At 46.9% G+C, this 14635-nt stretch overlaps 1 protein-coding gene across 1 annotated transcript in view; it reads left to right on the forward strand.

Annotated features, from left to right (window-relative positions):
- Positions 1 to 13115, forward strand: part of scaf4a (SR-related CTD-associated factor 4a) — a 40987-nt gene extending 27872 nt beyond the window's left edge. The window contains exons 11-19 of the mRNA XM_056284411.1: positions 4372 to 4445; positions 4667 to 4857; positions 5820 to 5920; positions 6288 to 6401; positions 6531 to 6687; positions 7699 to 7826; positions 8065 to 8218; positions 8454 to 8609; positions 9610 to 13115. Of these exons, the coding sequence (XP_056140386.1) occupies positions 4372 to 4445; positions 4667 to 4857; positions 5820 to 5920; positions 6288 to 6401; positions 6531 to 6687; positions 7699 to 7826; positions 8065 to 8218; positions 8454 to 8609; positions 9610 to 11117 (2583 nt within the window). The 3' untranslated portion in view covers positions 11118 to 13115. The remainder of the gene's footprint in view (positions 1 to 4371; positions 4446 to 4666; positions 4858 to 5819; positions 5921 to 6287; positions 6402 to 6530; positions 6688 to 7698; positions 7827 to 8064; positions 8219 to 8453; positions 8610 to 9609) is intronic.
- The last annotated feature ends 1520 nt before the right edge of the window (positions 13116 to 14635 follow it).

Raw genomic sequence — 14635 nt, forward strand, 5'->3', positions numbered from 1 at the left:
AACATTTAGCTAACGTTAGCAATCTTAACTTAGCTAGTTAATACTCCAGTCTGCAAAAACACGACACTCGGCGATAAATGACGGAGCTAAACAACTCTAAGCTGTAGTGTGCTACGCTGCAAGCTTGGCGCTGTTTAGCTAATGTTACGTACAGCTCGTTGGTGGATACGCAGAATCCACATAACTGAAATAGCGTTCGCTTAGCAAGCGTCACCCTTGAGACGTTCTGTTTTCCAACATGTAACGTAAGCTAACGTAAACATTACGATACTGTGGCTAACTAGCTAAAACTTACTTTCTTCTTCTCTTCGTCGTTCGTGCAAAACGCAGTTATATCAGACGATGGAGGCGATACTGCCCCCAGCACTTCCTATAGGGCATTGCAGTTACAAATGAACATTTGTGCGGTTTTGAGTTAACGTTGCTTGGCTCTGATTGCTTTTATACGACGCGTCGAAGCTAAAATTCTGCGTCGACGAGTTTTTATGATCGACGTCGTCGATTATGTCGACTAATCGTTGCAGCCCTTCTGTTTTCCAACATGTAACGTAAGCTAACGTAAACATTACGATACTGTGGCTAACTAGCTAACTTACTTTCTTCTTCTCTTCGTTGTTCGTGCAAAACGCAGTTATATCAGACGATGGAGGCGACACTGCCCCCAGCACTTCCTATAGGGCATTGCAGTTACAAATGAACATTTGTGCGGTTTTGAGTTGACGTTACTGGCTCTGATTGCTTTTATACGACGCGTCGAAGCTAAAATTCTGCGTCGACGAGTTTTTATGATCGACGTCGTCGATTATGTCGACTAATCGTTGCAGCCCTTCTGTTTTCCAACATGTAACGTAAGCTAACGTAAACATTACGATACTGTGGCTAACTAGCTAACTTACTTTCTTCTTCTCTTCGTTGTTCGTGCAAAACGCAGTTATATCAGACGATGGAGGCGACACTGCCCCCAGCACTTCCTATAAGGCATTGCAGTTACAAATGAACATTTGTGCGGTTTTGAGTTAACGTTGCTGGCTCTGATTGCTTTTATACGACGCGTCGAAGCTAAAATCCTGCGTCGACGAGTTTTTATGATCGACGTCGTCGATTATGTCGACTAATCGTTGCAGCCCTAGTAGGTGGATTTGCGAGTAGGAACTCCCGACTCCGGTGTTCCATTGTACTTTTTCTAGTAGGAGGTTGGAGCCCAGATAGCAAAATGCCGTCGAATCAGCATTGAAATGTTGCCAGGCAGAGGCGTTGAATCCACATTAATTTACAACGTGGATTCACTGTTGAAAGCGCTCGACATGTTCAGTGTTGAAATGGCATCGAATATTCATTGATTTCCGACATCGATTATATGTTGAAAGTGCCCGTTATGTTCACTGCTGAAATAACGTTGGATTTTTAATCATGGCTGATATTGAATCAATATTGATTCAGCCATTATCTTAAAGGTTAAATTTAGTTTATTTGACATTGAAACAATGTTATCATAATCATTTATATGCTTTACAGCATGCTCTTCATCTGGCCAAGGCTATACCAAAAGAAACAGAAGAATCATAATTTTTTCTTTATTGTACAATTTTAAGTTGAAATCCCTTTGAACCTGAGGCAAACACCTTGCAATTCTACACTATCAAAACAAATTCCTAATATGTTCTGTTGTCGTATACACTTCTTCAGTCACTACTACACCACTGGGTTTAACTTGGGCTATAAGATAATATACACGTGAATTATTAGTGCAAAGTGAATTTTAATCAGAAACTCCAAAAACCATCCAGGCTGTCAAATTATCCACCCACAAGCCAAGAGCACATGAAACAATGCTCAATGATAAACCAATGATAAAATCTAAAGTCTATTTGAACTATTTTAGATAGCTGTCGCCCAAGAGCTTTCCAAAACATTTGCTCATTGATCTGTAAGCTATCGCCGTGCCGAATTGAAACGGAACAATCAAGAATCATCATGTTGAGACAACAACAATCAAAGCATGACATGTAATATAGACAGTGTTTAACTTCCTTTTCTTCCGTCAGTCCTCTTTATCCCACCCCCTCTCTCTGGCGCATAATGCAGCCACTTGACGACATCGCTGAAGTTCAGCTCCGACATCTTTCGGCCGTGTTGATGAGCAGCCTCTGGAAAGAGAAAAACAGATTTTAAGTTGAGAGATAAAGAGATAATGCAGTGGATGTGTTCCATTCCAAAGTGACTTCAGTATTAACCCTAGTTTATTGGCATGCAAACTTAGCCTGGCAGCGCCATCCTGATCACGCAATCTCATATTCCTTTTTTGGGGGTAGGAGCAGTAGGGTTGGAATGGCTGCAGACTCAGAACAGTAGGTGCCATTAATTAAATCATAGCACACATGCGAAATGGTGCTGCGAACTGCAGCATTAGCAGCTTACCATCTTGCCAATTCAAAATAAAGTAGCTAGGCTCAGGATAGCTACACACTATTTTTTGTTAGGTAACTGTGGAGCCTAAAGGAATGACACGAGGCCCGTTTGCTTACCGTCATAATAGGGTTCGTTGATAATCGGTCTATGTGCGTGTGCCTGCAGCCCCTCTCCTAGTCCCCAGAGTCTGCTCCTTGCGGGAGTACATTAGTACTAAACACGTGCTCCTTGCAGGAGTACATTAGTACTAAACACGTGCTCCTTGCTAGCTACCTTGCTAACGTAGCTAGCTAGTAAGTTAACAAATGCGGTAGCTAAATTAATCGGCTCTTAATCTAAAAACCTCTCCGGCAGCTTGTAGGATCTTTTTCGCCGTCATTAATTCGGTAATTACTGCAGTGTTGATTCAACATTGTTTGTTTTTTTTTGAACGTTTAAACTGTGTCTGTTATTAAATGTTGAATCAATAATTGATTTCTCAACCCAAAAAAACGACCATTTTGACCGTGATTCAGTGTTGAATTAACAACTTTTCTATCGGGGAAACTCTCGATGTCCCAAGTTGTGTGGAGTGCAGCGTAAACTGCAAATGGGTAGCAATTTTGAGTGACGGCGTCATTGGCCAATAACATTTCAATGTGTAGTGACAATGCCCCAGGTCCCTGCGACGTGCGGCGTCATCATCAGCTTTGAGCTTGAGCCTTTGGCAGGTTGTGAGTGAACTAAGCGCAGTGGCCCTCATATTCACAGCTACGGACGACCTCGTTGCCGATCTGCATGAGTTTTGCAAGAAGGCTGCCACGAGTCTCTCAAGTGAGGTGGAATTTGCAACTCCAGGTCGGCGTGCACATATTTCTTACTGAATTGAAGGCGAGGCAGTGACAATATTGTGGCTGTACATCAGCCGTGGAAACGTGTTAGTTATGCGTTGGGTCACGTTGTCCATCCGTGGTAAATCTCGCAAACTACTGGACCTATCAGCCTTTTATCACTATGACTAAGCCTCTCATGGTTGTGTTGATCAAAACCCTTTGGAAAATGTTTGCTCTCACTGCCGCCACGCCCTCTCCCCTTTCGTTCCTCTAGCTCGCTCGACCAGCGCCGCTCTCTGTCGCTACACGCATGTGCACGGTGTATTTAGACCATGCAGCGGCACTGTCCATTATGTATTCGGGTACGAGTGTTGAAAGTAAAAGGTACGTCGGTCGTATCTCGCAGGTCAGCAGATCATTCACCGCTGCTCTCAGCACAGGAGGACTGGAGGAACACTAGATGAACCAAAAGTAACTCGCTTTATTCACCTCGCCGCCATGTTTGTTTGACAGACATCATTGGGGGTCATCCCGAGTCGTCCTCTGTGTGGAGTTTGCATTTTCTCCCCGTGTCTGCGTGGGTTTCCTCCGGGTGCTCCAGTTTCCTCCCACAGTCCAAAGACATGTAGGTCAGGGGAATTGGCCATACTAAATTGTCTCTAGATATGAGTGTGTGTGTGTGTGTGTGTGTGTGGGGGGGGGGGGGGCTGTGATGACCTGGCGGCCTGACCACGGTGTCTCCCCCCTGCCACCCAATGACTGCTGGGATAGGCTCCTGCATCCCCAGGATCCTGAGAGCAGGATAAGCGGTTCAGATAATGGATGGATGGATGGATGGTGTGTGAGTGCAATCTGGTTTCTGAGTAACATAAAGGAAGATGTGATGGTGATGCTGCAATAACTGCCATGGTGCACAGTGGTGTGCGTTGTGGTTGTTGAAGATCAGCTGTCTTGTTGGTGTTGATCCAGTAGTAATATAGTGCGTGATAGTGAATTTGGTATGTGGCTGTGTTGGCTGTATTGGCACCAATATGAGAGAGTTTTGTGTGTGTGTGTGTGGGGGGGGGGTTCAGTCATTACTGAAGGCTCTGACTCAAACCCCATGGTACGCTATTGTATAATAACCATGCCTCTGTCCTGTTGTAATCAGGATATTTCTGTGGAAATGGATCGTTCATCGGTGAGAGATGGCAGACATGGTGGAAGGTCACACTCGGGCTCCAGGTAAGGGGCAACACGATCAAAATAAACTGCAGTAGGATCAAAATAAAATAGGGTCTACAATAGAATCAAAAATGAGTGAACGTAATAACAACCTGATACAAAAATTTGACTGCCACTAATCTGTTTCCAACCAGACAGTATCTTTGGTTTCATGCAGGGAAGCTACTTTGTTTTTCTTTGTTTAATCCATCCCTATCTCCCATTTTTTCCTCTTTCCACAGGTCCCCGAAGAGGAGACGGTCACGGTCAAACTCCCGCACACGACGATCCCGACACAGGCGATCCCGCTCACGCTCCAGGGAGCGGCGTCACCATACCCCTCGCTCCCGCTCGCAGGAGCGCAGGGAGAGGGAGAAAGAGAGGGAGCGGCGGCAGAAAGGGCTCCCGCAGCCTAAAAGCGATACACTGAGTGGTGAGTCATACGCTGTTCATGGTCAACATTTTAGGCCCATGTCAATTAGATAGATAGTCTTTATTGTCCTGCAGGAAATTTGTTTGCACAGCCAGTACATGCACAGAAACACACAGATAACTGCACTGCAACACACAGATACACATACAGAGACATAAGCATCTATAACACATAACATTCACTCACACTTATTGATAAATCAGGTTCATAGATAAATCTCATAGATATATGCAAAGTCAGTGAGGCAGTTTGTTTAGTACTGCTATGGCAGAAGCGGGGTGCGACTGGTCGGGAAGTGGTTGGGTTCAGAGGGGCGGGGTTTCTCGGGTATCATGATGCTGTCCTATAGGATTCACAGAAGATGGAGTAGAGGATGGGCGAGAGCTCCACGGTGCAGAGCTTGAGCACCGTAGCCGGGATGCTGTCTGGCCCTGGTGCCTTGCCAGGTTTTGCACCGATGCTGTCTGGCCCTGGTGCCTTGCCAGGTTTTGCACCTGCCCATCTGCTGTGAGACATCCTCCATTGTGAAGGGAGTGGGGGTGTGGGCTCGTGAGAAGGGGAGGGCACTAAGCAGCTCCTCACAGGCAGCAGAGTGGTTGTGGATGTCAAAACCGTGCGTAGAAGGTGTTCAGAGTGTTGGCAAAGGTGGTGGGGTCCGCCATGGTGGAATAATCTTTAGTGTTCTTACTTTATGAAAGGCTTGTTTTGTGTTCATGTTGCTAAACCCCTGCTGCAGTCTGTCCTCATTCTTGATCTGTCTGTTAATTCATGTTATAGACGTGACATTATTGGGTAGGCTTAGGCAGTGTGCTGTTGGAGTTGAATATTAAGTGAATTTATGCTCCTACCCTCATGTGCATTTATCTGTCCTTGTTATTGCCAGCAGTGTCAGTAGTCATGCATTCCGCTCCCCTTACTTTTCATTTAATTCTGTGTGTATTGTGTCCTCATCTTCCTTCCAGTGTGCAGCACGACTCTCTGGGTGGGGCAGTTGGATAAGAGAACGCAACAGCAGGACGTTGCCTGTCTGCTGGAGGAGTATGGGCAGATTGACTCGATCAACGTGAGTCGACCTAAATAGCGGGCAGGCGTCAGTCAGAGACTGACCATAACAGCTTTGTTGGCTGGTTGATATAGATCTAAATTAGATTTTCTCACCAAAATATGAGTGAGGAGAAAACACAGATTGTCAGCTGTGGGGTCTGTGCCCACATCCTAAAACATGCCAAGGACGTGCCCCACAATATGTGACCCAATACTGCACTAAAAGAACTGACGTTAAATTGATGTCAGTTTGGCCTGACGTTTAGCTGGAATTTGGGGACAGGCCTCAACAATGCATTTTTTTCCAGTACATGTGGTATCAGCTTTATCTGTTGATTTCGGGCACGGCCATGCAACTTCAGCTGTTTCCTCCACTGACCATACAGATGATTCCACCGCGGGGCTGTGCCTACATTGTCATGGTGCACAGGCAGGATGCCTTCAGGGCTCTGCAGAAGCTCAGCAGAGGCACCTATAAGGTCAATCAGAAAGCCATCAAGGTAGGGGAACTCCACCATCAGTCGTCATGCCACGTACATCATCTTCTGGTTTCCCTCCAGTTGCTCAGAGTCTAAACGGCTGAATTCTTGTTTGAATCAAATGTTGTCCTTTGTCTAATTGTTTTTCAGATTGCATGGGCATTGAACAAGGGCATAAAACCAGAGTATAAGCAGTACTGGGATGTTGAGCTAGGCGTCACGTACATACCTTGGTCCAAGGTCAAAGAAGACCAGCTGGAAGAGCTTAGAGAGGGAGGAATATTGGACATGGAAACTTTATCACCAGGTAAAGATGTTGTAGGATCGAGCGATGTTCATTTTCTTTTCATACCATTGAAATGTCCCCTAATATTACCGGGATATATGGTATTACCGGCTCGAAAGAAATAAAGACATTGGATTAAACGGGAGGGAGCTGTCTTTCACACTGCCATGAACAAAGTGCAAATGCGGGATGTCCGGGTGGCGTGGCGGTCTATTCCGTTGCCTTCCAACACAGGGCTCGCCGGTTCGAGTCCCTGTGTTACCTCCGGCTTGGTCGGGCATCCCTAGACACAATTGGGAAACCGGATGTGGGTATATGTCCTGGTCGCTGCACTAGCGCCGCCTCCTCTGGTCGGTCGGGGCGCCTGTTCAGGGGGGAGGGGGAACCGGGGGGAATAGCATGATCCTCCCACACGCTACGTCCCCCTGGCGAAACTCCTCACTGTCGGATGAAAACAAGCGGCTGGCGACTCCACATGTATCGGAGGAGACGTGGTAGTCTGCAGCCCTCCCCGGATCGGCAGAAGGGGTGGAGCAGCGACCGGGACGGCTGAGAAGAGTGGGAGGGTTGGCCAAATTCACTTAGGGAGAAAAAGGGGGGGGGGGACTGGGATCACAGCGATCCGTTGACGTAGGGGATAATCCATGACAAGGTGTGCATTAAATGATTTTTTTTTTTTAACATGATGCAGAGGCAAAGAACCATCCATGTCGGGGGTTGAAGCTTGTAACAAGCTTCTCAAAAGGTGGTTCTTTGCCTCTGCAACGTGGGTTAAAATCCCATTAGGTGTAACCATATCACTAATGCCACCCAATCCTAGTTTTTAGTATCATAATTTATCACATTATATTGAATCATGATACTTATATTGTGATGCGAATCGTATCAACAAATTTCTTGCCTATCACTGGTTTGCCTACCACTGTTCACTATTCATTACTCTCTTTTTTTTTTTTGCTGGTGCTAATTTTGTTTCTTGCGCATTCATCAATGTCCTTTATAACAAAGTTATGAATGCGTGTTGTTTTTAAGAGTGGAGAGGAGTGATAAACAATCTGGATAACTCGGAGGAGCTTGCCCACAACGGCCGCTCTGAGCAACAGCAGCCTCAGGAGGTGCAAGGTTTACCTGTGACCCCCACCCCTGCACCCCCTGCACAGGTCAGTTACGCTGCCTCTACCTGCAGCGCATGGGATTTTCTCTTGGGAGTGTCTGTCATCACAATATGGAAAGTATCCCAAAGTGGTGATGGATGGCTCTGTGGAGAAAAAAGTATAAACTATAGATACTTTTTTTCTATATCAGAGATTATCATTTGAATATGTTGTTATGCTTATGTTCAGGTGTTGTTATTCACCGTGCTAGAACGCTTCTCACTCCTGTACATCCTCTCCCCAGGTTCCTCCAGTGCAGCAGCCAATGGTTGGTGTGGGTTCTCTTCAGCCTCCAGTGTTCCCTGGTCCCATGGGCATGCCTCCACCTTCCTTCCCCCCTGGTGTGCCCCTTCCTCCCTTCATGAGACCTGGCTTCAATCCCATGCAGATGCCACCAGGTAACACCTCCTGCATCTGCTGTCCAGCAGTCTTCAGGCTGTCGCTCGCTTGCTCACGTCCTCATTCTCTTGTTCTCACTCTCCCCGTTTCTCTCTTTCCCCCTTTCTCTCTTTCTTCCACACACCTGTTATAAAAATAAAACAGAAAATGTCAAACTTTTCTGTCTTTGTTACATTATTTGCATTCTCAATTAAACTCTGATTTATCCTTATCTTTGTCTCTTTTCCCCGCCAGGTTTCCCTCCCCCAGGTGCCATGCCCCTCGGCCCGCCGCCTCCTTCAAAAGGTGCATCCGAGGATCAGTCTCCAGATCCAGCAGGCCTGGGCAACAGACAAAATGAGGAGGGCCTTGATGGGCCCAGCCTCTTCAACAGCCAAATGGGACCCATGGGTCAGTATAGCTTTTCCATCATTTCAGTCAGTACCTATCATTTTTTTGACCTGCCCCCAACTGTGACAGAATGAAAAAAGCGTGTTTAGATAGTTTTTAATGGGGCAGGACAGTTGTGAATTTGATTCTGTGAAAATACTTTTTCATGAACTGTGACTAATTTTTTCATACCAAAGTCGTCTGCATTATCTTGCCTTGTTCTAAATTTATGTCATTGCACTTCAGCACTATATAAATGCAATCCATCCATCCACCTAATTTGAAATCAAGTTCATTGCAAGTCTGATCATTTCAAAATTTGTAGCATTAGCCCATGCATTTACCCAGTTGTAGAGACGATGGTAAGTAGAGCCAGTAAAACGACACAGGTGTTAGATAATATCAAACAGAGGAAAGTTGCATGAGTTAATAATCAATAAATAATGACTCTTCTTTGAGGTATGAACCTCTGATCATCAGCGTGATGACCTTAGATAGCATCCCGGTACTAAGAAGTAACATCCGGATGAAGCAAAACATTTTCATGAACAAATGCTTTCTGCAACCATCAACATTTTTGCACCTCATGTTTCCAAGCTATATAATTGGAAATTTGTGTTCTTCGTTGTACAGGAGATATTTGGATAGGACATAACTCCCAGTGCTTTATGGACTCGTTCACTGGTGCAAGTCACATGTTTGAATATTGGCAAGGATGTTCTCTGTGCTGCACAGCAGGCTAGGGGCAGTTGTAGAGGCAGAGGAAATTAAAGATCGATCAATCAATCAATCAAGTTGCATTTTATATAGCGCTTTTCTAGCTGCAAAAGCCACTCCAAAGCGCTTTACAAGATGAGTGTTGGTGTCAAAGTGTCAGGGTGTTATATTTATACCTGCGATGAACAGGATTGTTTAAAGGACTGTTCACTGTTATAAGTGTAGATGTCGTGTCTGACTGACCAAGGAGAAACCTTCCAAAAGCAAAACTCAAACTCTACTTGATTTTTGGTTTCCCTTACAGGTAACCAGATGAGTGGACCTCCACCAGGGAACGTCCAACCCCCATCTGGAGGCCTGCTTGGGGCACGGCCTGGTATAATTCCCCTCCAGCGGCCCCCAGTTCTTCCCCCTCCACACATGCAGCGTTTCCCCCCGCCCCACGGCCCGCGACCACCTCACCCCAGTATGCCCCCTGTGCCCCCTCAGATGATGCACCGGGGGCCCCACCCTCAAATGATGCACCATGATGCTCCTCCACCTCCAGGGGGTTTTGGGATTCCCCCTCCCCACACCATGAGGGCTCCCTTCCCTCCCCCTGGCCCTCCTCCCTCTGGCCCTCTTGCCTCTGGCCCTCTTGCCTCTGGCCCTCTTGCCTCTGGCCCTCTTACCTCTGGCCCTCTTGCCTCTGGCCCTCTTACCTCTGGCCCTCTTGCCTTGGGCCCTCGTGCCCCAGGCTCTCATCCCCCTGGTCCTCATCCCCACAGCTCTCATCCCCCCGGCCCCCCTGGTCCTCATCCCCCCGGCCCCCCTGGTCCTCGTCCCCCTGGCCCTCATCCCCTGCCCTTCATCAGACCAGCTGCTCCGCGGGGCATGGATGGCCCGGAGGAGACTGATAGCAGGCTGTTTCGGGGTGAGAGGCCCGGGTTCCGAGAAAGAGACCCGGAAAGGGACTGGGACCGAGAGAGGGACCGGGAGAGGGACCGGGAGAGAGACCGAGGCTTTGGAGGAGGGAGGCGGCTGTTTGGTGATGGAGGGAGAGGAGGAGGAGTGGGAGGTGGAGGCAGTGACAGGATGGATGGAAGAGAGAGGCTGGGAGGCTGGCAGGATGATTGTGGAGATCATCGAGGAGGAGGATGGGAGCGAGACAGAGACAGAGACCGGGACCGAGACCGGGACCGGGACCGAGACCGGGACCGTGACCGTGATCGGGATCGTGATCGGGATCGAGATCGGGATCGGGATCGAGACCGAGACCGAGACCCCGACAGGGATCGGGAGAGAGACAGAGAACGGGACAGACGGGACTGGAGAGAGAGGCGGAGCAGCCAGGAGGCCGACCGGGAACGTGGGAGGGGGAGTGAGGAGGGGGTGAGGGAGCGTGAGAGGAGTAGGGGAGAGATTGGGAGCAGAGAAAGAGGGAGAGGAACGGAAGGGAGAGGAACGGAAGGAAGAGGAACGGAAGGGAGAGGAACGGAAGGGAGAGACGGAGACAGGCCCAGGCGGTCGGAACGGCGTGAGAGGAGCACGCGATGGGACAGGGACGATCGGCTGGCGGAGTTAGAAAATATGGATAGGGTCCAGAACGCTGACAGAACAACAGAACCGCCACGCGGTACACCCACTTTAACAGCGGGGCCTGGCAAAGAGCCCAGCGAGGATCCCCCTACGGGAGTCTCTCAAAAGAAGACCGAACCATCTGCCCCCCTCCCTGAAGTAACTACTGCTGCTGCAGCAGAGCCGGCGTCCTCTGAGCCTCCACCTTCAACCCCAAATGAGCCAATAGAGATGGCACAGGAGGCCGAGTCGTAGGCCAACTCAGCCCTCCTTCAGCCACAGACCGGATAAAGAACAGACAAATACTCAATAGTCTTGCCTCAGCGCCCTGAAAGGTGGATTTGATGCAATTATATTGGAGGTGGGTCTATCAGAGTTTGTATCACCTGGTGTTCTTTACAGTTTCTGGCCACTAAAAAAGACAAATTCATGGAAAATCGATCATCTTAATGAATTGTTTAACAGGGAAAAAAAATAGTTTACAGGTTGTGCAGTCTATAGATGAATTTGGTGATATTTCTACATTCTGAAACGTGACCATACAAAATAAGTCCGTTTGGGGAAAAAATGGCAGTATTTAAACATCCGCTGTCCATCAGGGACCGCAAGTCCGTCACCCTCCTGTAAGTCATAGGTGAGCATTGGTTTTGCAAATGAACAAACAAATGTATGACTGAATCACATGCACCCTCTTGCTTAGTGTTAATCTCAACTGAGGTTGCCGTTCATGTCCTTTTTCACTCCCCGTGCAGTTTGCCTACAGGGAAAACACGTTTCTAACGGAGACAACTATTTTTTTTCACTTGGTTGCCTAATCTGTGGAACGACAAGGGAACAGGTACTCCCCCCATTGTTCCAACAAGGTAAATCTGTTCTTTGTAGTAAAAATTGCAAATACACAGGAGTCCCGCCTCGTCAATAGTAAATATCTCCCCAAATATTTCAGCTAGAACGGCTCGTAGTATCTGGAAGCTTGACAGATCCCCCTCACACATTTTTTTACTATCACTTTTATTACTTTTTCCGTGTTACTTGTGTGCCCCTGAGGACTTCAGTGCTGCAGCATCACAGCCAAGAAGACTTCCAAATGAAAGACGAATGTGGCCTTGCCTCTTTTTCTTGTTTTCCCTCAACTACAAATTATTCCGTTGTTCTAATACTTTGTGGTTAAAAGTAAATGTGGGGGGTCTGGTTTCCATTTAAAACAAAAACTTGGAAAACATATCCATTTTGATTTTATAAAATAAAAGTGAATAAAGTCATATATTTGGAAGGCCTGGCCATTTTTGAGCCACTTTTGAACCAATTTTTGACTTTATTCTCTTTGCCTAAAACATGGTACAGCAACTGATATCAAAATGAAACGTCATAAAACATCGACTGTCCCGTGCCAGATGTCTGAAAATCTGCCCTTGATGTAAAATATCTCACACATTCATGAATTCTAGTAGTAATGGAAATTTTGTTTTATCACAGTTGGACCTTCTCTCACAAGTCTTCTGAATTCGTCTGGATTAATCAGAAGGCCGTATTCACTGAAAGCCGTTTGAAACCCCCCAAGTTGTGAAATATTCGTAACAACTTGGTCCGTTCTGCTTTCATTCAATAAACTCGTTGTTTGATTTTACTGCACGTGTTGGCGTAACATCAGCACTGAAATGCAAGACCTCTTTTTTTTTTTCTTCAAAAACTGTGTGCGTTGAAATCTCTTGGCCTTTTAGATGCAGCAAAAAATAAACACTCAAGCAACTCACGCTCGCCTTTCTAAATTTGGATTGTTGCATAATTGGACGAAAATTCTCGTAACATTTCCGGCTGATGGGCTGAGAGGCATTCACTTTGCGGCGAGGCTGATCATAACATCATCCCTCCATTAATGTACCTTCCTTGGGTGCAAGTTAACAGGGCTCTCAGGAATTTCATAACGCTTTCCTGGAAATCATTATTTGACTGCCCAATTGGGGAGCCCAGGAGAGTGTGAAAATTGATGGGTCTGGTTGGAATTCCACAGGATCTCCATGACACCGGTTTTCACACGCGTTCATTCCAGTGACATGCAAGATACAATAAATGTCATGCACCTGAGAAGTTGAATTATTTTAGTAAACTGAACTCTTAGTTTGAAGGCCAAGTACCTGTTTGTGAATAACTACTTTTAAACTTGTACCTGCATATTCTCTACTTCTACTACTACTACAACTACTATTGCTACTACTACTTTTGGCTGCTCCCATTAGGGGTCGCAACAGTGGATCATCCGTTTCCATCTCTTCCTATCCTCTCCATCTTCCTGTGTTATGCCAGCCACCTGCATGTCCTCCTTCACCACATCCATAAACCTCTTTGGACCTTCCTCTTCTCCTCTTGCCTGGCAGCTTCATCTTCGGCGTCCTTCTCACAATATTCTCAGCATCTCTCCTCCTCACATGTCCAAACCATCTCAATCTTGCCTCTCTTGCTTTGTCTCCAAACTGTCCAACCTGAGCAGTCCCTCTAATATACTCGTTGCTAATTTTGTCGTTCTTTGTCACTCCCAACAAAAATATTAGCATTGTCAACTCTACTACCTCCAGGTCAGCCCCCTGTCTTTTCGTCAGAGCCACTGTCTCCAAACCATACAATATGGCTGGTCTCACTACCACTTGTAAACCTTCCCTTGAAACTCTTGCTGGTAGCCTTCTATCGCAGGTCACTCCTGGCACTCTTCTCCACCCACACCACCTTGCCCGCACTTTCTTCTTAACCTCTCTTCCGTACTCCCCGTTACTTTGAACACCTGACCCCAAGTATGTAAACTCAACCACCTTCATCACCTCTACTGCTTGCATCCTCAACCTTCCTCTCATTCAGGCATATGTATTCCGTCTTGCTCCCACTCACTTTCATTCCTCTTCTCTCCAGTGCATACCTCCACCTCTCCAGGCTCTCCTCCACCTGCTCCCTACTCTCACTATAGATCACAGTGTCATCCACGAACATCATAGTCCATAGAGACTCCTGTATGATCTCGTCCATCAACCTGTCCATCACCATTGCAAACAAGAAAGGCCTCAGAGCTGCTACTTGATGTAAGCCTACCTCCACCTTCCTACCGCACACCTCACCACTGTCACACTTCCCTCATACGTATCCTGCACCACTCCTACATACTTCTCTGCCACTCCTAACTTCCTCATACAATACCACACCTCCTCTCTCAGCACCCTGTCGTATGCTTTCTCTAAATCCACAAAGACACAATGTAACTCCTCCTGGCCTTCTCTATTCTTCTCCATCAACATTCACAAAACAAACATCACATCTGTGGTGCTCTTTCGTGGCATGAAACCATACTGCTGCTCGCTAGTCACCACCTCTCCTCTTAATCTAGCTTCTATTACTCTTTCCCAAATCTTCATGCTGTGGCTGATCAACTTTATACCTCTGTAGTTGCTACAGTTCTGCACATCGCCCTTATTCTTGAAAATCTGTACCAGTATGCTTCTTCTCCACTGCTCAAGCATCCTCTCACTTTCCAAGATTGTGTTAACCAATCTAGTTAAAAACTCCACTGCCATCTCTCCTAAACATCTCCTTACCGCCACAGATACGTCATCTGGACAAACCGCCTTTCTACTCTTCATCCTCTTGACAGCTGCCCTCACTTCCTCCTTGCTAATCCACTGCACTGCCTGCTTCACTATCCCCACGTCATCCAATCTCTCTCTCAGTTTCTTCATTCATCAGCCCCTCAAAGTACTCCTTCCACCGTCTCAGCACACTCTTCTCGCTTG

The sequence above is a fragment of the Lampris incognitus genome, chromosome 8 (genome assembly GCF_029633865.1).
Source record: "Lampris incognitus isolate fLamInc1 chromosome 8, fLamInc1.hap2, whole genome shotgun sequence".
NCBI classification, from domain to species: domain Eukaryota; kingdom Metazoa; phylum Chordata; class Actinopteri; order Lampriformes; family Lampridae; genus Lampris; species Lampris incognitus.